The 21,808-nt window shown below is 48.3% G+C and overlaps 2 protein-coding genes and 1 long non-coding RNA gene across 7 annotated transcripts in view; 2 read left to right on the forward strand and 1 right to left on the reverse strand.

Annotated features, from left to right (window-relative positions):
- The window catches only part of RNF4 (ring finger protein 4), a 34,801-nt gene extending 25,640 nt beyond the window's left edge, over nucleotides 1-9,161 (forward strand). Inside the window, exon 7 of the mRNA XM_081144002.1 lies at nucleotides 412-9,161. Coding sequence (XP_081000128.1) covers nucleotides 412-561 — 150 coding nt within the window. The 3' untranslated portion in view covers nucleotides 562-9,161. The remainder of the gene's footprint in view (nucleotides 1-411) is intronic.
- A 3,941-nt stretch (nucleotides 9,162-13,102) lies between these two features.
- LOC308560223 lies at nucleotides 13,103-15,969 on the reverse strand. Of its 4 annotated transcripts, none has more exons than XR_013999304.1 (3): nucleotides 15,516-15,969; nucleotides 14,880-15,026; nucleotides 13,103-13,320 (listed from the first exon to the last, which is right to left on the reverse strand). It is a non-coding gene; the product is annotated as an uncharacterized lncRNA (long non-coding RNA). The 4 variants fall into 4 exon arrangements; XR_013999305.1 differs by having other exon boundaries at nucleotides 14,880-15,050; XR_013999306.1 differs by lacking the exon at nucleotides 15,516-15,969 and having other exon boundaries at nucleotides 14,880-15,357.
- Nucleotides 15,970-16,484: 515 nt separating this feature from the next.
- FAM193A (family with sequence similarity 193 member A) overlaps nucleotides 16,485-21,808 on the forward strand; it is a 111,471-nt gene continuing 106,147 nt past the window's right edge. Inside the window, exon 1 of one of the 2 annotated variants that reach the window (XM_081129342.1) lies at nucleotides 16,485-16,804. In XM_081129342.1, the coding sequence (XP_080985468.1) occupies nucleotides 16,574-16,804 (231 nt within the window). In that variant the 5' untranslated portion in view covers nucleotides 16,485-16,573. Of the gene's footprint in view, nucleotides 16,805-21,206; nucleotides 21,350-21,808 lie in introns of those variants that run through there. The other variant, XM_081129343.1, reaches the window with a different exon arrangement.

A 21,808-nucleotide genomic window follows, 5' to 3' on the forward strand; every position in this document is an offset into this window, starting at 1 on the left:
AGAGAGAGAGTGTCGGCTTCTGGGCCTGCAGCTTCCAATGCTGGCCCGTGTTCCTGCGCCTCCCTGTGCAGTTGAGTCAGCCCTTTGTGTTCCCTCTTCTGACCTAGGCAGAAGATCCCCCCGTTCACTATGGCCCCTGAGGCCTGCGGCACTGCCCCACCGTGTGCCCACACAGCAGCCTTGACTTTTCTAGACCTGTGGGTTCTGGTGCCTGGTCCCCCTTGGGCTGCCGCTGCCAGGAGCCTAGCTGCTCAGGTTTAGTTCTGCAGACCATTGCCCTGCCCCTGCTGCAGCCTGCCTTTCCCTGCCTCTTACCTATCACCGCCAGGATGGCGCAAGTGGGATTCCCTGGGGACAGCTGCTGCTCTGGGACGGGCACATGTGACGGCTATTCCTTTTTCTGTTTTTTAGATTGTGCAGAATGGACGTGTCATTGTTTCTACAGAGTGTGGCCACGTCTTCTGCAGCCAGTGCCTCCGAGATTCCCTCAAGACCGCTAACACTTGCCCAACCTGCAGGAAGAAGATGAGCCACAAACGCTATCACCCCATTTACATATGACGTGGTGAGAGCTGCCCAGGAGACGGGCAGACAGCAACAGCCCAGTGGGCTGTCATGCGGCCTCCATGGGTTATCTGCCTCCAATTTCCTGAGCTCAAAAGACTATTTAAAACCAAGGCCCGATATGTAAATGCTCCTTTGTTTCCAGCCCCTCTGAGATCCTCTCGTTACCTCTAGCTTGAAGCCTCAGAGCGGGAGCTAAAGTCCTGCTGGGCCGGGGTCTGCGTCCCGCTCCTCGGGGCAGCCGGGTTCCAGGGTAGGAGAGGAGTTGAGCACCTTGGAGTTGAGAAGCAGGGTTCCAGCCTCTTTCCAGGACCTGCACATTTGCCAAGAAGTTTCCCCATTGGAATGTTTGCCCAGCTTCCTCCTGGCAGTGTCGTCAAGGAGCTGGCCCTGGTCAGAGCTCAAGCAGGTCCGCCCAGCTCTCGCGGGCATGCTACCTCGTCCCAGGCCTCTGCCCGCCACAGTGACCAAGCCAGATACAACCCCGGAAGGACCAGCCGCTGGACTCTTCTCTTCCCGAGAGTCCCTGGTGACTTTGCCAACACCTTAGCGATGACATGCAGGGGTTTCTGCAGACTGAGAGCCTCTGCAGGGCCGTGTCTGAGTCCCTGAGGATGAAACGTGCAATAAAGCCCGTCTGCCGCCTCCTCAGCCCAGGAGATGCGGCACTGTGAGTCTCCCTCAGGCCCCGCCCTGCCTGTCACCACCTGTTCTCAGGACCTGACCAAGGCCCAGAGTTCTCCACCTGGCAGGGACCACGCAAGGTAAACAGGGCAGGCCTATGGTCGGGTGTCTGCTCCTTTCTGATAAAATCCATCCAGTTCACCATGTGCCCTCTGGTCCTCAGTTCCCGCTGCCCGATGTCTCCTCAAGTGTGGACACTGGAAGGCAGGGCAGTATTTGTGGCCTTATCAGCCCATGTCCACGCTGTTGCCCCAGCCGCAGCCTCCCTATGTCTGAGAGCTCGGCCCGCCTGACGAGCTGCCTGCCTTGGCCTTCTCACCCACCCCACCACTGTCATCTCAGAAGCTGTTCTTCTGGCCCTTTGGGCTTTGATCCTTTGGACTTCTGACTTCTCCTTAGATTTTGGTTGGCAAAGTTCAGTGGCCTCTCCTTGCCCAGGGGCTCAGGTAACACCCTCTGCTCAACTCCGCAGGCGTGTGAGAGCCTCGGGTCCTCCAGGTGGCTGAGCTGCCACTAATGCACAGGGCTTGGGGGTGACAGTGGGGGAGGCCTGCGGTGCCAGCCTTCCTCCACCTCCGCAGCCCTCCTCATAGGCCTCGAGCCAGACAACAGCCTGTGTGTGAAGCATCTTCATGGGGGAGAGGGCTTCTGGCTTTGCAGCAATAACTGGCCTTCAGTTTCCCTCTGAAGGAGCAAGGACTTGGCACAGTTCACTTTAACGGGGCTGAAGGAGTGTCCCTCTTCTGTGAAAAGTTTTATTCTTCATTCTGACTTTTTAGCTGTTTGGCTCACTTCCAGTTAGTTTGAATGAAAGGAGTAGTTTTCTACTTGGGGTGGAGGAGGGCAGGACCTCAGCGTCCATCAGTGGTGTGTGCTGGGTGCCTGCCCTCCGAGCCACTGGACGTGGTTGCCGTTGCGTTTCTTCTGGGCTTCATGGGAAGGCTCTCCTGTTACGTGCTAACAGTACCCAGACTTCAAGAGCCAGGATGACCACGCAGCCAGAACCTTGTTTTGTGTGTAAGGACAGACGGTTGATCATGAAAGTGTACTTCTGCATTAAATTGGGAGACAGTGTTCAGTTTCTGCTGTTCAGAAACTGCCAAGTAGGAAAAGGTGGGTGTGGCCCCTCCCCCCTCGGTGTACATAGTCCAAGTCTGTCTTTGTTACAGTTGCACTTCGTCTGCACCAGTCTGTTTTGGACCCTCTGCTAGTGTTACAGATGGAAATAAAACGTAATTTGAACCAGATAGCTTCCTCGTCCGCCTTTGCTCTTTGGATCAGTTCTCTCCTCTTGCCCAAGGTGTGTGATTCCGTCTGCCTCACGTGCAGTGTGTTTCGTGTGTGTGTGTGTGTGTGTGTGCGCGCGCGCGCGTGCGGGGAAATGGCTTATCTGGCTGCCCACCCAGACACCAGCAGGCACCAGGCCCTTCCTGAGCGAGCATTCTGTGCCCAGAACCGCAGTCCAGCCCTGGACTCCCTAATCAATCAGACGCTTCAGGCTGAGAAGTGAGGTTGGTGCTTGCAATGCACCCCACCTTGGCCACCCAGACACACAGCTTGCCCTCCACACGGGCATGGGTGCCAAGCAGTGCCCCAGGTGAACAGTGCCTGTGTTGCTGAAGACAGCCAGGGGTTCCCAGAGTTGGTGAGGGCAGAGATAACCCTTTGCCTCTGCCTAGTGAGTGTTCCCCAGAGCTCAGAGAAGCTGGCCTGCTGGGTGCCTGGGGCTCCTGTTGTCGATGGTCAGATAAAATGCAGTTCAGGGTGGCATTTGCCACACTCCTGGTACTGGACTCTGCTCTAGTGAGTATTGAGAAACCCGACTATGTTGCTGCCCTGGGTGTGCATTCACCAAGGGATGTAGTCCCCCAACCCGTGGAAAGTAAAAACTGGCAAAGGTGAGATACAGGAGCCCATGAGAGCAGGAAGGGATGCTGAGCTGTGTTTGAGGTCTGAAGAATTGTGTATGGAAAGGAGAGGAAAAGGTCCTGAGGCTGATTGACCAGACACTTCCTGGGTGGCCACCCAGGGCCAGCAGGATCCTTAACCCTAGTTTTAAAGCCAGGAGCCAGACGAGGCCTCTGTCCTAGGCCAGCACAGGAGAGGTGAGCCCGTCAAAGGCCAGGAGCTGTGGAGCCACAGGCTAGCACTCATCAGGGGGCCCCCAAGGCTAGCTAGGAAGGGCTTTTTGTGTTTTAAGTTACAAACGGTGTGTTTCTTAACTAATGTGTTTGTTGTTGTCATAAAAAAGTTGGTTTTTGCATATTGTGTATCCAGCGTCCTTGCCAAATTCTCATTCTAGTAAGAATCTAGCCCTGGCCGGTTTGGCTCAGGGGTTAGAGCACCAGCCCAGGGGCAGAAGGTTTAAGGGTTCAATTCCTGGTCAGGGGCATGAACCTGGGTTGCAGGCTCGATTCCCAGGCCCTGTTGGAATAGGAGTGGGAGGCAACCAATCAATATGTCTCTCCTTCGATGTTTCTCCCCCCCCTTCCAATCTCTCTCAAATCAATGGAAAAAGTATCCTCCAGTGAGGATTACCAACCAACAAAAAGAGCCTAGGTTCTGCCTTCTCTCTCTACATTCACAGCCACAGCACCTGCAGTGCACTGGCCCCCCTCTGATTCCTGACCTGTCCCTTTTCTTACTGAACCTCCGAGGCCTCCCGGATGTTACTGTGTGGAATGGCGCTGGGGGCGTGTGTCAGCATTTTCACCAAGAAACAGGCTTACTGGGGGTGCTTGTTAGATGGCTGTCAGGGAAGGAAGGCCCCTTTCTAACCAGGAGGTGCAGCTTTGTCTTTTATTTCTGTTTTGTCACAATGGATGTGACCTTACCAGTCCCTTTTCTGCTTCTGTTGAGACATGATAGGGTCCCCCCTTTGTTGTCTGTCCCATCATTTTATTTTTTTCAGTGTGCATCAGCCGAGCGCTTCCTGGGTAAATCTAACTGTTCACGATGCTCTGTCTAAAAATGCCCACTTCGTTTTGTTATTTGGTTTAGGTTTTTTTAAATCCTTGTTTATGAGTTATATTGACATCATTATCTCACTGTCTGTCAGGATTTGGTTTCAGAGTAAGACTAACTTGCCCTACAGTGGGACCAAGCAGTGTCCTGCCCGTATCCTCGGTTCTAATGGCTTCTTCCTTGAATAACTAGTAGAACTCAGCTGTAAAGCCTCTGAGCTGTTGTTTTCATTGAGGAAAGATTTTATTTCATTTTACTTATGTACTTATTTTTGGTGAGACAGAAACAGACATCGATTTGTTGCTGCACTTATTGATGCATTCATTGGTTATTCTTGTGTGTACTGGGACTGGGGATTGAACCTGCAACCTTGGCATATTGGGACAGTGCTCTAACCAAGTGAGCTACCCAGCTAGGCATCATTAAGAGTTTAAAATACTGATTTTATTTTTTAATGTTTGGGAACTATTCAGTTTTTAAAATCAGTTCTATTAAGTTTCAGGTTTCTGGGAATTCATACATTTCATCTCTTTACAAGTTTTTGGCATGAAACGTTTCAAAAATATCTCTGCAGCATCTTTTCATCACTAATGTTAATTTACGCCTTCCCTTTTATTTTTAATGTTTTGTTAGAAACGTCTTAGTTTCATAGTCTGTCTATCTCAAGTCCAGGATCCAGGTCTGAGGTCCAGTTCTGAAGTCTCCTCATTGCTACTGGCTCCCACTCATGGTGGCTTCCTTCGTGTGATCTGTGAACTTCTTTCTCCCTTACTTTGAGCCCGTGTAACGTGATACACTCTCTGAAAACTCAGACCTGAGTTGAAGGTGGTTTCCTCCACAAAGTATTTGCCTTTGTTTTTAGGGGGTGATTAATGTTGTTACCAACTCAAGGCCAATACGTTTATTTATTTACTTACCTTTTATACTGTGAAGTATGGAACACACGCACACACAAAAACACAGCTTGCTGAATTATCTCAAAAATACAGTTTAATGAATTACCATCAGGCAAATGCCCGTGAGACAGCCAGCTGCAACAAGAAACAGTACTGCCAGTACCTTGGGAGCCCCTCTTTCTGGTCCATACACTCTGCCTTCTCCCCTAAGGTCGTCACTAATGTGACTTTTACAGAAATTACTCCTTTCACTGTAAATGAGATTTAATTAGAACACAGAGCCTTCATTACATAATTTAGTTTTGCCTGTTCTTTGAACTTTAAGTAGATGGAATCATTTAATGTGTTTTTTGGAGGGGAGTGGCTTCTTTTGCTGTGTTTGTAAGATTTGTTCATGTGAGGCTTGTTCATCCTTCCTGCTTTGTAGTATTTTGTTAGATGAACATGCTTCAGTTTATCTGTTCTTTCAGTCCCTACCTATGTTTCTTTGGGTGCACTTTTGCTCACACAGCGGGTGAGCATATACTTAAGTGTGAAATAACTGGGCTTTAGGGCATAAACATTCAGGAAAACTCAGAAGTATGTGGAAATTAACACACTTTTAAATAATCAATGGATTAAGGAAGGAGATTAGAAAATACCTCGCAGAGTGAAAATGAGAACACAGCAAACCAGAATGTATGGGATGCAGTGAAACAGTGCTGGGGTATTACCATTGTAAATGTCTACATTAGGACAGAAGGTCAAATCGATGACCTACTGTGTGCCTTAAGGGACTAGGGAAAGAAGAGGAAACCGCACCCAGAGCTGGCAGAAGAAGGGCAATACTAAAGATTCAAGCAGGGATACGTGAAATAGAATAAAATACTGGAGAAAATCAAGGACAACAGAAGTTTGTTTAAGGTCAACAAGGTTGATGGATCTTTAGCTAAATTGAGAACAAAAGAGAGACTCAAATGACTGAAATCTACAGGAGGAAGACTATGAACACCTGAATGCCAACAAAACAGGCTAAATGGACAGATTCCTGGAAACACAGTACCAAAGCTGACTCCAGAGCAGGTAGAAAAGGAGTTGATCTATAAGATGTGATACTCAAACAGTATTCAAAACCCCGGCGAAGAAAAGCCAAGTGTCAGGTGGCTTCACTAGTTGGTTTTACCAAACGTAGGAAAGAACAGTATTTTTAAAAAATATGTTTTTGTTGATTATAGGGAGAGGAAGGGAGAGGGAAAGAGGGAAAGATCAATGATGAGAGTCATTGATCGGCTGCCTCCTGCACACCCCACCACTGGGGATCCAGCCCGCAACCCAGGCATGTGCCCTGACTGGGAATCCAACCGAGATCTGGATCCTAGGTTGATGCCACGCCTGCTGGGCTAAACTTTTTTTTTAATCTTCACCCAAGGATATTTTTTCCATTGCTTTTCAGAGACACAGAAACATCGATTGGTTGCCTCAAACATGCACCTTGACTGAGGCCAGAGATCAAGCTTATAATGGAGGCATGTGCCCTTGACCAGAATCAAACCTGAGACCATTCAGTCCTCGGGTCAACACTCTAACCACTGAGCCAAACCAGCCAGGACAAGGTCAGTATTGTCTTAATAAAGAAGCCACACAAAGACAATAATGGGGAAAGAAAACTGCAGAATCATCTCTCTTGTAAATGTTGAGGCAAAAATCCTCAGCGCGGTGCTAGCACCCCAGATTTAGCAGCATACTGGAAGGATCGTACTCCGTGACCGCGAGGCCTCCCAGGAATGCAGGAGTGGCTCTGCCTCTGAAAACCCATGCAGCACACCACGTGAAGGGAGCGTAGAGGGACAAACACGATCCTCGCAACTGGTGCAGAAAGAGCACTGACAAAACCCAGCACCTTTTCATGATAGAAGCACTCAGACCAAGGAGAGAAGGAAACTACCTCAACGTAATAAAGGCCATTTATGAAAAGCCTGGAGCTAACGTGCGCAGCTGTGAAAAACCGAAAGCCTTTCCCCTACGATCAGGTGCAGGGCAAGGTTGCTCACTTTGGTCACTTCCACTCATTAGCACTACTGGGATTTCTAACCGGGGCAATCGTGCAAGAATGAAATAAGAGGCGTCCAAATTGTAAATGAAAAAAGGAAAAGTACCTATTTGTAGAAGACATGATCTTATACATAAAAACCCTCAAGAATCCACAATAAACACAACTGTTCAAGCTTACAGATGAGTTCAGCAAAGTTGCAGGATACAAATTCACAAGTCAATTGTATTTCTATACACTGTCAATGAATAATCTGAAAATAAAATTAAGAAAAATATTCCATTTTCAATCAATAATACATTTAGGAATAAATTTAACGAAGCAGGTGCAAAATTTATATACTGAAACATCGTTGAAAGAAACATCACAAAACATTGCTGAGAGAAATAAACCTAAATAAATACAAAGATGTCCCATACTCATGGTTTAGAAGAGAGTGTTGTTAAGAAGGCAGTATAGACAATGCAGTCCCTACCAAGCCCCAGTGACGATGTTTACAGAAGTGGAAAAACTCGCTCTAAAGTTTGTGTGGAGTTTCAAGGGACCCAAGATGGCTAAAGCAATCTTGAAAAAGAACAAAGTTGGAATACTCATTTCCTGATTTTAAAACTTCTTGAAGAGGTGCAAGAATCAAAACTGTGGTGGTGGCCTGAGGATGGACATACAGACCAGTGGAATCAGAGCAAGAACCCAGAAGTAAACCCTCAGCTCCATGGTCAAATGATTTTTTATTTTTATTTTTTTAATATATCTTTATTGACTTCAGAGAGAGGAAAGGAGAGGGGGAGAGAGAGATAGAAACATCAATGATGAGTCATTGATCGGCTGCAGCCCGCAACCTCGGCATGTGCCCTGACCGGGAATCGAACCCTGATGGCCTGGATCCTAGGTTGATGCTCAACTGCTGAGCCACGCCCGGCTGGGCGTTAAATGTTTTTTGACAAGGGTTTTAAGACCACTGAATGGAGAACGGGGGGTCTCTCCAACAAATGGTGCTTGGAAAATTGTATATTCACCTGTGTAAGAATGAAGTTGGGCCCAGCCGGCATTGTTCAGTGGTTGAGCATTGAGGTTTGATTCTTGGTCAGGGCACATGCCCGGGTTTCGGACTTGATCCTAGTTGGGGTCCTGCAGGAGGCAGTCCATCAATCACTGTCTCATCATTGATGTTTCTCTTTCTTTCCCTCTCTTCTTTCCTCTCTCTGAAATCAATAGACATACTAAAAAAAAAATGAAGTTGGGTCTTTGAGCCATATGCAAAGATTAATGTAAAATAGGTCAAAGATCTAGATTTAAGAGCTAAAACTATAACATTCTTAGGAGAAAACAGGCACATATTCCTGACCTTGGATACAGCAATGGTTTTTTTTTTCCAAAATATATCTTTATTGATTTCAGAGAGAGGAAAGGAGAGGGAGAGAGAGAGACAGAAACATCAATGATGAGAGGGTCATTGGTTGGTTGCAGCCCACAACCAGGGCATGTGCCCTGACCGGGAATCGAACCCCAATCCCCTGGATCCTAGGTTGACGCTTAACCTGTGAGCCACGCCTGGCCGGGCGCAGCAATGGTTTCTTAAATGAGACACCAAAGCAAGGCAACAAAAGGAAAAATAAACTTGACTTCATTAAAATGAAAGACTTGTGCATTAAGGGACAATAGTCAAGACAGTGGAAACAACCCACAGAATAGGAGAAACTATCTGCAAGCCATCTGATAAGGGACTAAGCCACAATATATAAAGTGCGTCCAAAGGTCAACAAGAAAAAAAAATCAGACAACTCAATTTAAAAAGTGGCAAAAGACCTGATACAGGTATTTCTCCAAAGAAGATATGCAAATGGCCATTAGGCACATGAAAGGAACTCGGCATCATCAGTCATAAGTGAAACGTAAATCAGAAGCACAAAGAGATACCACTTCACACACATTAGGGAGGCTGTCATCAAAAACACAGAAAATAAGTGAAAAAAGAAACTCTGATGCAACATGGATGAACCATGATAACATGCTAAGTAAAATAAGCTAGACAGACACAATAGTACAATTATTGTATGATTCCACTTATCTGAGATACCTAGGATAGGCAAATTCATAGAGAGAAAATAGAATAGAGGTTGCCAGGGGCTGAGGGGAGAGGGCTGGAATTGTTTAATGGGTACAGAGTTTGGGATGGTGAAATATTTTGGAAATGGACAGTGGTGATGGTTGTACAGTATTGTGAATGTAGCTAATGTCACTTGTACACTTCAAAAGAAAATGGTATATTCTGTATTATATTTTCACAATTTTAAATGAAAAGACAATAGCATTGTTATTCATATATCTGTAATCAATATTAAGTGCTCTACAGTTCAATACATACATTCCATTTATATATATTTGGTCTCTACTCCTTTCTTCATTTCCATCTGGAATAATTTTTCTTTTGCCCAAAGACTTCTTTTAGTGAATTCCTGCTGGGAATAAATTCTCAGTATTTTCTTTAATCTGAAAACACCATATTTTACCCTCATTTATTTTTAAAATCCTCACCCAAGAATATGTCTTTATTGATTTTAGAGAGGGAGAGAGAGAGGAACATCCATGTGAGAGAGAAACACTGATCACATGCCTCCCATACGTGTCCTGACCAGGATGGATCCTACAACTTGGGCATGTGCCGGCTGGGAATTGAACCCATGACCCTTCGGAGCAAAGGATGATGTTGAACCGACTGAGCCACACCTGCCAGGGCCTTCATTCTCGCATGACTTTTTTCTGAGCAAAAGTTAAAAGTTGCTGCCTAATACGGTTGCCATGAGTCAAATGTGACTGGACTACTTGAAACAGTGAATCCAAATGGAGAGAATCTGGCCCTTGCGGGTTTGGCTCAGTGGTTAAAGCGTCTGCCTGAGGACTGAAGGGCCCTGGGTTCGATTCCGGCCAAGGGCACATACCTCAGTTGCAGGCTCTAACCCTGCCGGGGTTGTGCGGAAGGCAACCCGTGGATGTCTCACATCAATGTTTTTCTCCCCCCCCTTCCACTCTCTGTAAAGCCATGGAAAAAATATCCCGGAGTGAGGATTTAAAAAACAAATAGAGAATCTGGAGGTGTAACACACAGGATGCTGAGGACATGACGTGAAAATAAATGAGTACAAGATTAATAATTTTAATAATATAACTAATAATTTATATTGGTTACAGGTTTAAGTCATGATGTTTTGAATACATTATATAAAATAAAACATTAAGACTTTAAAACTAGAACTGGGAGTTTGTTTTTTCAGTTACTCTGCCACTCCATTGTTTCCTAGCTCCATTTCTGTCAGTCAGCTGTCCACACCTTCAGAGATCTGTGACTGTTTTCTCCGGCTGACTTTTGTCTTTGTTTTCAGTTTGACGATGTGCTTAGCTGTGGTGTTGCTTGGCACTTATCCTGTGTGGGGTTCCAGGAGATTCTCAAAACTGTGGGTGGGTATTTTTAACCAGTTTGGGAGCATTCTTCTGTGGCACTGTCTTCTCAAGATTGGGCCTCCAGTTGCACGTACATTAGACCATCCATCAACTGCATCTCATGTGGGTCTTTCTCTCATATCTTACCGATTACTGTTTCTCTGTGCTAGTTAGGATGCTTTATATTGAATTATCTTCCAATTCATTAATCCTCTCTTGTGCTGTGTCTAATCTGTTAATCTATTGAATCATTAATTATTAAGTTCTAATTAATTTCTTATAGATCTGTTCTCAAGTGAATTCTCCATCCTTTCATCTCTACACCGTTTTCTCTATTTTCTTGAACATGTTAAATGTAGTCACCGTACGTTTTTTGCCTACTAACTCCAACACGTGACTCGCTGGTGGGCTTGTCTTTGTCGTCTTTGTTTTTTTATTTTCAGTCAAATTGCCCTGTGCCTTGACATGCCTAGGAATTTTTTATTCAGAGTTGAACTTGTGCATAGACAATTGGAGAGGCTGCAGGTGCCATCTTCCCCTGCAGGTGCTCAGCACCTTGGCCAGACCTCACGTTAAGCTGTGTAAGGCTGTGTTGCTGTCTGGTGAGGTTCTGTCTCACGGTGGCTCACTTTCCACTTTAGGACACCATTGAGCGCCACCCCGGGTTAGTCCTGGTCTGTATCCTTGTCTTATCAGCCAGACCTCTACTCTGCTTTCCAGGATCTTCGTAGCATGTCTCCTAGTTTCCTGCCTATGGTGTGAGAATTTGGCAGTGACTTGAGGGGAAAGCTGTCAGGCTCAGTGATGTACTCATCCCATCTCACTGGGAACGGAGCCCCAAGTCTCCACCTTTTTGTCTGCAGTAGTGCCCTCTGCCCAAAGCCTTGCTTCTCAGTCCGGTGCCCTGAGAACTGGAGAACACTGAAAATGGGACCCCTGGACTCTATCTGCAGCAGCTCTCTACTTCCTCAAACGAATTTTTTCGTAATTCATATAGACAGCTGTTCTGGTTAAGTCAGTAATCAGGTGTCCACCATCATCGCTACACATCGTTCCTCTACCAGATTGTGACTGACAGGCTCTATCGTATCTGCTACGTATCCATCCTACCTCAATTTTAGGTACCAGAGAACTTCAAATACCACATAGTATTTTCCTCACAGGCGTCCATCATCCTGCTCCAGTGTGGTCTGGTTCTTCCTTCAGTTTTTAAAAATATATATACTGATTTTTGTTTAGAGAGAGAGAGAAACGTCAATTAGTTGCCTCCCACCGACCGAGGATCAAACCTACAACCTGGGTATATTCCCTGATCAGGAACTGAACCAGCAGCCTTTCTGTGTACGAGACGATGCTCCAACCAACTGAACCACACTGGCCAGGGCTGTTCTTTCTTAAATTAAAAAAATTTTTTTTTGCTGTAACTTCTATTAGGAAGTTGTCCAACCTCCTCTATTGAACTTGTCTCTTTTCTCTATTTTATGTCTTTTTGTTCTATGTTCTGGATAATTTCCTTAACTCTGTTTTGCAGCCCTTCTGTTGGATTTCTTCTACAATTCTGGCTATGTTTTAAATGTCCAAGCCCTTCTCCATCACTCTCAAGGTGGGGTTATCTTTGAGGTCACATCGGAGAGATGTGTAGCAGCCTCAGACTGTAGGTGGGAAATACATCTAGGAGTACTTGAGGGTGTTACTCTGTTACAGTCTGATTGCCTGAAAAATAGTTTGAATGTCCAGAATTGTTTTTTCCCCCACCCAATTCTGTGTGGTATATCATTTCCCTACAGAATTTTAAAGCCCTGCTTCATTACTTAGCACCGAATACTACTGTTAAGACATTTAGTGAGGTCCTTTCTCCTGCCTTTTTCTTTTTTAACTGTGACTTCCTTTTTTAGGCTGTTTTATTTTTTAGGCTGTTTTATCTTGGGTTTCCTACAATGAATCATTGTCCTAGATAGACTCAATCTGGACATTCAAGCCCTTATTTCTGGTAAATTGTATTATTTCTTTCAAAAGTTATTTCCCTCAATTTTTTCCCATAGAACTCTTATTGGAGAGTTGTTGGGCCTCCCAGATGGAAACTTTAGGTCTAATTTCTCTTCTACTTTCTGTTTTTTTGTTTCACTTTCTGAATAATTTCCTTAACTTTATCTTGCAATACTTCTATTAGGTTTCTTTTGTAATTTTGGCTATATTTTTAATTTCTAAGACTCCTTTCTTAAGTATCTCTGAAGCTATAAGCGGTGTCGTGAATTTTTTTTTTCAATTCCTTCCACTAACAGTTTGTCAGCCCCCTGCACGCAGTTTTTTGTAGCTCAGCTAGAGCCATTTAAAAAATCCTTTTCATTGATTTGAGGGAGACAGACAGACATTGATTTGATGTTCCACTTACTGATGCATGCGTTGGTTGATTCTTGTATGTGCCCTGACCCGGGATTGAACCCACAACCTTGGCATATTGAGACAACACTCTAACCAACTGAGCTACCTTGGCGAAGGCAACAAGTGACATGTTTCAAAGCTGATTAGACACTCCATGTGGGCAGTTTATTGATTTGCAGGCTTCAATTTTGGGTATCAAGAACTGCCTAATTCTTTGGGATAACCAAACATTAGTATGTCCATGTCCGTTCCCACACTTTGTAGCGTCTGCATAGAATTCCCTGACCTGCTTGGGTGGGATCCTGCTGCTGTGGTCCTGCTCCAGGAAGGAAATGGCCTGACAGGGGTGTCCAGCTCTTCTTTCTGCAGACTCAAAACAGCCAGAAGTTAGAAAAGCCTTGTGAGGTAATGATTCATTGTTATGTAATACTTACTGGGTATGAACTGTGAGATAATTCACTTGTCTAATTTTTCTTATAAAATTGTCTTGTGTTACTAGTATATATTCATATCTTGGCTGATAAAACTTATGTGAAAGTAATAAAACTTCACTTTTACAAAAACACCCAACATATGCCTCCTTCTCCTGCCATTCGGTTCCAAGAGCCTTCCAGGACCAGGAGGGTGTCTGGGTGGCTTTCTCCATGCCAAAATCCTTTCAAGACAGAGGGCTGCACCTCTCTGGGACACTCCTGCCAGACTGAGCTCTTACTTCTCAGTACGCAACACCCTTTCTGGCCCTTAAGTCCTGCATCTCCTTTGTGATGATTAGTTTTGTGTCAAGCTGACTGGCTCACATGGTGCCTGGACATTTGGTCAAACATCCTGGATGTGTCCCTGAGGCTGTGTCTGGATGAGATTAACATTTGGATCTGTAGAATGAGTAGAGCAGATGGCCCTCCCCGATGTGGGTGGGCCTTGTCCCATCAGTCAAAGGCCTGCATAAAACAAAAGGGCCTGAATAGAAAAGATGGAACTCCTGCTGCCTGCCTCCTAGCTGGGTGTGAATCCTTTTTATTTCCCGCCTTTGGACTCAAACTGAAATACCAGCTCTTCATGGGTCTCGAACCTGGGATGCTTTGGGACTAGAACCACACCAAGGGCTCTCCTGGGTCATGGAGATCAAGCTTGGGACTTGTCAGTTTCCATCACTGTGTGAGCCAATTCCTTATAATAAATCAACCTTCATCACAACCTCTCTCTCCATATACATATGTCCTATTGGCTGTGTTTCTCTGCAGAACACTTACCTCAAGGGGGTTAAAATGGACTCGGGGAGAAACAAATCTTAGATATTACAGTGGCTTGTGGCCCTCCAAAGTTAAACTGTACCAGACAAGATCTTATTTTTCACCTTAATTTCTTGTTTATTTTTCCTTAGGGGGAGTTAATGGAAAACAAAGGTTGAGAACCACTGCTTTCTGCCTCTGCTTCACGTCTGTCTCCCAGGAGCACCCTCTCCACTTGCTGTGGGGCTGGCACAAGTGTCCTGGCCTCCAATCTTGCTCGCAATCTCCATTTCAACACAACAGCCAGAGTTCTCCAAAAAATACACATCTTACCATTACGCCCCCTGCTCAAAATCCTCCATGGCTCCCAGCTGCATTTAGAATAAACCCGCCTCCTGTGGGGACCTGCAGCTTTTGATATTTTCACCTGTTCCCAGGTCCTGGGGCCCCAGAGGAATTCCAATTGTGCCACATTTGATCCACACCTGGGTTGGAACCTGGGCCCCCCGCCTCTGACTATCTGGGTGACTTTGGGCAAATCTCTTAATATATGTGAATTTTGGTTTCTCATCCATAATACAGGCTAATGGCGCGCTCTTGAGAGTGGTGGTGTGGATGAGGTGAGATGATACAGCAGCAGGCAGTGGCTGGTGCACAGTGGCTGGACAAGTGGTCATTATGTCCTTCACTCACCCAGCAAATACTGGATTGCTTTGGACCCAGCCGTTGCTTCTAGGAGCTGGGGTTCAGAGGTGTGGGAGGCAGTTACTCCCATGCTCTCCCCTTGTCCCTTCAGACTTCTCTGGGGAACACCCAGAATCCCAATCCGGTGCCAAGCAGCTGTGACAAGGGACAGGATGGGAGCTGTGGGAGAAGAGAGTGGCCCGCCAGTGCAGGGTAGGGGACAGCCCAAGACAGTGCCCATCCGGAGGACTGCGAGAGTGCCAGGCAGGGTCAGACAAAACCCCCGGGGAGGGGTGCGGGGCCTTTGTTCAGCCGACGAGGCGGAGTCCGCAGGGCTTTAGCAGAGGGTAGATTTTGTCATACATATTAGCTCAATCTGGTTGCGGCAGGAAGGATGGGGCGGAGGGTTAGACGGCTGTGGCTGCAGCTGGGGCAAAGGGGCCGTGGGGCCTGGACGGGCCCAGGGAAGGGTGCAAATGGAGGCCCTCCCACCGGCACCCAGGGCGGAGCCCTGCCGCACCTCGGGCCCGCGACTACCCACAGGGCCAAGGGGGGAAACACGTCTTTTGTGTCTCGGTGGTTGGACAAGCGGGGCGCCCTAGGCGCAGGGTCCCCTCCTGCCTGGGTCTAAGGGCAGAGATGTACCTGGGGCTCGCGGCAGTGGGCAAGGCGCCCCTGCAGGGAGGGTCCTGGCAGCGCGCGCTGGAGGCCCGAGGCCCGGCCGGCCTGTGGCCGGTGCGCTGGGCGAACGCGCAGTGGGAGGCGCGGCCGGGCGCCCGGGCCCTGCGGCGTCGCCAGGCACCGGCGGCGGGGAGGCTCGGGGCTGCAGCGCCGACTCGGCGGGGCCGCGCGCTTTCCAGGCGCCCCCGGAGCCCCGCCAGGCCCGCGAGGAGGGCGCCGGCCTCCCCCTCGGAGTCTCCGCACGCAGGCGAGGGGCGGTCCAAGGTCACCAGGCCATTCCCGGCCGGACGGAGCCGGAGCATCGCGGGGGCGCCGCGGGCCTGCGGCCCCGAGGGGCCGGGCGGCGGGCGCGAGCCGTCGCGTGCCTGTCAGGGAGGCGGAACTCCTTTCCCGGCCGGTAGTTCTCGCGCCGCCCAGCACCCGGCCTCGCGCCGGCCCGGCCCCTCCGCCCGACTACGACTCCCAGAAGGCCGCGCGGCGCGGAGCGCGGCGGTGACGTAGCCGCCTCATCCAGCTCCCTCGAGCCAGCCCCTCGCGGCGCCGGCGCGCTGTGCCGCGCAAGGCCTGCCGGGAGTGGTGGTCCTCACCCCGGGAGCCCCCAGCGGCGGCGCCGGAGCTGGGACTCCAACTCCCGGCGTGCACTGCGCGCGGGCGCACGTTAACGGCGGGAGGGGGCGGACGAGGCCCAGGGGCAGCGGCGCTCGAGAGGGCGGAGTAAGGCGGGAGGGGGAGGGCACCCACCCCACCCCACCCCCTCCCCGCCGCTCCTTCCCCCTCCCCCGACGTAAACTGGGATCCCTTTCCCCTTGTGTCCGCCATATTGGGCTCTAACTCTGGTCAGCGGCGGCGCCGGGCCCGGTGGACTCGCCGCTCCTCCCGCCCCGCGTCCTCCCGGCAGCTCCCGCCCGCCCGGCCCTGCCCGCCCGCCCGGACTCGACCCCGCGCAGCGCCCCCCGCCCTCGGCCGGCCGGAGCGCTCCGCCGCCGCCACAGCCTCCCCGCCCTCTCCGCCCGCCGCCCGCCATGAGCCCGGCCGACACTAAGCGAGGGGCGAAGCGCCGGAAGAACAAGCGGGGCGGCGGCGGCGGCGGCTCGGGCGGGGGCCACGGCGGCGCGAGCGGCGGCAAGGCCGGCTCGGCGGCGGCGCTGCGCGGCTCCCAGGCCGCGGGCCTGGCGGCCCCGGGCGGCGCGACGGCGGCCAACGGGCCCCTCGGCGCGGGCACGGGCGGCGCCGCCCCCGGAGGCTACTTCGAGGTAAGCGGCGGGGGCGGGGAGGGCGCGGGGCCGCTCCCGCGGGTAACGGGCGGCGGCTCGTGACAGCCTTCAGCGGGCCCGGCATCTTCCGGGCGAGGCGCCGCCGCTCTGCCACCTGCGCGCGGCTGTCACGGCCCCGGGGGTGGTGCCGCCTCGGCGCGCGCGGGGCTCGGCCTGGGAATCGCTCGCGTGCAGCCCCGGGATCGTCAGAGTCGGGTGGCCAGCGGGCCCCCTCCGCGGGCCGGGGCCCCTCCGCCGCCGGGCCTGCAGCGCCGGTCGCTGGGCCCGGCTCCTCCGGGCCCGCGGCGGCCGCCGGGAGCGCCTTCCTCCCGGGGCCCGGACGCCGCCTGACAGCCCGGCCCCGCGGCGGCGAGCGGTCAGCGGCCGTTGGTGGTCTGGTGGCCTGTGCTTAGTGCTGGGACTCGAGGAATCGGAAAGGGACTTCGCGAAGGTGCGCTCCGAGGGCGCCCGCCGGCCCCCGCTGCTGGTCGCGGCGCCCACAAGTCACGGCTCGGGCGGCGGGCGGGCGGCGCGGTCCTTTCGGGAGACGACATGGCTTTTTTTTTTCCAAAAGTTGCCAGAGCTGTTCGATCAAGTTGTTTTAAAGACATTTCCAATTATAAAGCTTCACCACGGGTATTTGCGTGCCAAATGGTGCGGCAGGAATTGTCTTGTGAAAGATCCGAAATGCTGTGCGGGGCCGGCGGCCGATGACACAGTGATGGACGGTGCGGCGGCTCCAGCGGGGGCGGTACTGTCCCTGCGGCGTGGTCAGGCCGCTGTGCTGCTGTCTTAGATGTCATTGTCACATTGGTCCAGGACCCCGGGCCAAGCCCCTGGACTTCATGGCCCCAGAGGTTGCCCTTGCCCTGTGCCCTGGAGAGCAGAGCAGGTGTAGTTCCTGGGCTCACGGATGAGGCTCCGGCGTCTGGATCTGCGGCTGTGAACTCAGGGCCGCGTTTGCGGCTGTGTCAGTCCTTTACAAAAATGTGGGTAATACTGGCGGTTGCTGGATGTGGGTTATATCCATGTCTATTGGTTAAACAAAAAACAGGTTGGTGGTTGCAGTGGAAATCCTTAAACTAACCTTTCATGCCGTTATCTCAGGTTTTATCAATTCCCTTTTGCTTTGCAATATGTAGCTCAATTAATCTGTGTTTCCCAGACAGGCTCATGATTCTTGGGGTCCTGCTCTTCATTCCATGCAGGGTACCTGGGCAGGTTTCCGAGAGGAGTGAGAATGGAAGGACTGTCTGAATTCTCAGAGGCCTTAGCCTCTGCCCTGTGTGCTGGGCCAGCGCTAATACCTAGGACCACCTCCATGCAGGCTGCTGCTGAGCAAGGAGGGCATTTGTGCTTGTGGGTGGCTTCTACAAAGAAACAAGGGTGATAGCATAAGTAGGGAGACATAACGTAGCTTATAGTGTCTTTGTCCCACAGCAGAACCCAGGTACACAAAGCTTGGGAGCACAAACTTGGTAGGCGCTGTGTCCTCAGGCAGGGTGTCTACCTGGGCTGCCTCAGTATAAATGAGGTGGCACCCAGCTCCTCCGGTGTTGTAAGAGTTAAACAAGTGAACTCAGGGAAGGTGCTTACACAGTGCCCAGTAGCACCCAGTGCTGCGTGTGTACATGATCCTGATTGTTCAGGAGGCTGTGCAGGACTTTATTAGGGACTTTGCTGCAGGGCAATACTGATCAAGCTTTCCCCACCTGCGGAATGGGGAAACAACACATGGGTTAAAAACCTTGGACGTGGGTCTTGGCTGGTGTGGCTCAGTTGGTTGGGCACCATCTTGTGCACCAAGAGGTGGCTGGTTTTATTCCCAGTCAGGGCACATGCCCAGATTGTGGGCTCAATCTCCAGTAAGGGGCATGCAGGAGGCAGCCCATCAATGTTTCTCATGTTGTTGTTTCTCCCTCCCTCTCCCTTATTCGATAAAAGAAACCATGGATGTTGTTTCTCCCTCCCTCTCCCTTATTCGATAAAAGAAACCATGGATGTGGGTCTGCGCCAAACATCCTTGTGTGGTGGTCTGTTCCACTGTGACAGCAAAGGGGTGGCCCCCAAATGGAAAGTTGGTAGGTGAAGGATATCACGAATATATCATATTATTTTGCATTTCTATTTTAAAATGTAATTTTTATAGCGTTCATGCTGTATTAAGTGAAGACAGCAGCTTAAAAATAGAAAAGCATAAAGACCCATTTTTGTAAAATATCCATGTGTGTATATGTTTGCAGAGGAAAGCCTGATAGAGTATATACATCAAAATGTAGTGGAAATTTTGATGGCCTTCTTTTTTCCTTTTTGCACATTTAAGATTCAACCTTCAAGACTTTCCTACAATGAACATTACTGAAAGAGCAAAAAAGGGAATGATACCTTCGTAACCTGGTATTACCAAAATTTTTTCTTTTTCAAATAAAACTAATTTTGGCTATTTCTACCTTTTAACAGTTAAACATATAGGTATTATATACCCACTGAAAATATTTAGGCCATCAGAATTGTTTTCTGAATGGGTGTGCAAAATTAAGTCATACACACATTATTTACAAAGTCAGAATTTCTCTATTATGGAAATTGACTCATGTCACTAGCTGTTGGAATATCAAATTACATATAATTTACTCTCATGGAGGGCTCAAATAGGAACTTAGGGCTATTTTTGTAATGCTGTTAGAGATTTATAAAAGGAAGCCATTTGGGGTAGGGATTGAAGTACATTTTCAATAGCAATATTAAAGTTTGAAGTCCGAGAAACCTACTGTAGTGTAGGGGGCAAGATGGAGATGACGTTAGTAATGCTTAAAGGCCATCAAGCACAGGGTACCCTGTGCTTAGATGATGTGATTATGTATGTTGGAGTACTTTGGGGTGCACTTAGAGGCCTTTCCTGTGTTGTTGAAATCGCTGCCGCGACAATGAGGTTCAGTCCTAACTGTAGTTCACATTTGCCTTAGTGACCTGAGGAGTAGGTCAGAGAAAGATCTAGAACCTCATGCGCTTTAACTGAGATCAATAATTTGGTGCAGCTGTAGAGCGCACCTCTGTGACTCAGTGTTTTATGTCTGTCCACCCATGTAACCACTGTGTCAGAATATAGAATGTTCCCAGTGCCCTGGAATGCTCCCTTATTCCCCTTCCACAGTCATCCCCACCACCATTCTCATAGGTTTTGCCTGTTTTTAAATTTCATGTAAAAGTACTCTGTGCCAGTGCTGTTTAGCTTAACATTTTAGCTGAGGTGTGTCCCTGGTGTTGATGTAGCAATTCATCGTTGTTTTTCATGGCTGCAGTTTTCCATTGTGTGGATGTTCCACAATTTATTCATTCTAACATTGATGGGTATTTAGGTACTTTATTTTAAGGCTGATACAAATCACGCTGATGTGTACATTCCTGTACACGTCTTTTGGTGGACATGAGTGTTCATTTCGGTCCAGAGTGCAGTTGCTGAGTATACATTTAGTTTGACTTTATACTACCAGATAGTTTTTCTAAGTGGTTTTGTTGTATGCTAGTTTAAAAAATTAACAGGTAGTAGCACTGATATTTGAAAATGTACAGTTCTTTGGAGTTTAACATGTATGGATTTATGTGTCCACTTCCACAGCCAGGATACAGAGCAGTGTCGTCACCCACAAAGGCTCCCTTGTGCTCCCTGTGTCTTTGTGCACTCCCCACCCTAAGCTCTTGCCAGCAGGTACTTTGTTACTATGATTTTGTCTTTTGGAGAAATCATATAAATGGAATCATGTCGTGTAATTTTTTGAGGATGATTTATTTCACTCAGCATAGCCATTTGAGATTTGTTTGTTGCGTGTATTAGTGGTATGCCCCTCTTTACTGCTGAGTCGGATCCACTGTATAAGTGAACTACTGCTTATTCGTTTTCCTATGATGGTTATTGGCATTCTTTCCAGGTTTTGGTGATAGTAAATAGAGCTGCTGTAAACATTGTGTACAGGTTTCTGTGTGAAAGTAAATTTTCATTTCTCTGTGGTAAATACCAAGCAGTGGGAGCTAGATCATAGATGGTAACATAAGTAACTGCTGACTATTTCCAGAGTGACTGTACCATTGTGACTTCCACCAGCAATGTATGAGAATTCCAGTTGCTCTACATCCCTGTAGCACTTGATGTTGGCAGTATTTTTTAAGTGTAACCAGTTTAATAAATAGGTGTGCGGTGGCATTGTGGTTTTAATTTGTATTTCCCTTATGATTCCTGATATTGAACACTTTCATGTGTTTATTTGATTATTTGACATTCTTGTATCTTCTAGGATGAAGTGTTTATTCAAGACTTTGCCTATTTTTTGTTGTCTTTTTTTTTTTTAAATCCTCACTTGAGGACATGCTTAGAGAGAGGAAGGTGGGGGCAGAGAGTGAGACATCACTGTGATGGAGAAACTGCAGTCAGTTGCCTTCTGTATGTGCCTTGATTGGGAATCGAACCGGCAACATTTTGGTGCACAGGATGACGCTCAACCCACCGAGCTACTGTGGCTGGGCCAGACTTTGCCTATTTTTATTCAGGTGATTATAATTATTGTTGTTATTATTATTTTGAGTTTTGTGAGTTCTTTTAATTCTGGACATGAGTCCTTTGTCAGATATGTGATTTTCAAACATTTCTTCCAGTTTGTAACCTGTATTTTTATCCTAGTAACTGTTTTTGCAAAGGAAAAATTAATTTTGATGAAGTTCAACTTACCATTTTTTTCTCTTATGGATCATACTTTTGGTGTCATATTAAGAACTCTTTGTTTTATGAAACCTCAGGTTATATGTTTCCTTTTTAAAATTTAATAGTTTTACACTTAGATCTGTGATTCATTTTGAATTAATTTTGTGTAAGGTATCAGATTCAGGTAGGGATCTTTTTTTAAATATATGGATGTCATGTTGTTCCACACCCATTTGTTGAAAGAATATCCTTCATCCATTAAATTGACTTTCCACCTTTGTCAAAAATCAGATAGCCAGCCCTAGCCA

Source organism: Miniopterus schreibersii, assembly GCF_964146895.1.
Source record: "Miniopterus schreibersii genome assembly, chromosome: 1".
Taxonomy (NCBI): Eukaryota; Metazoa; Chordata; class Mammalia; order Chiroptera; family Miniopteridae; genus Miniopterus; species Miniopterus schreibersii.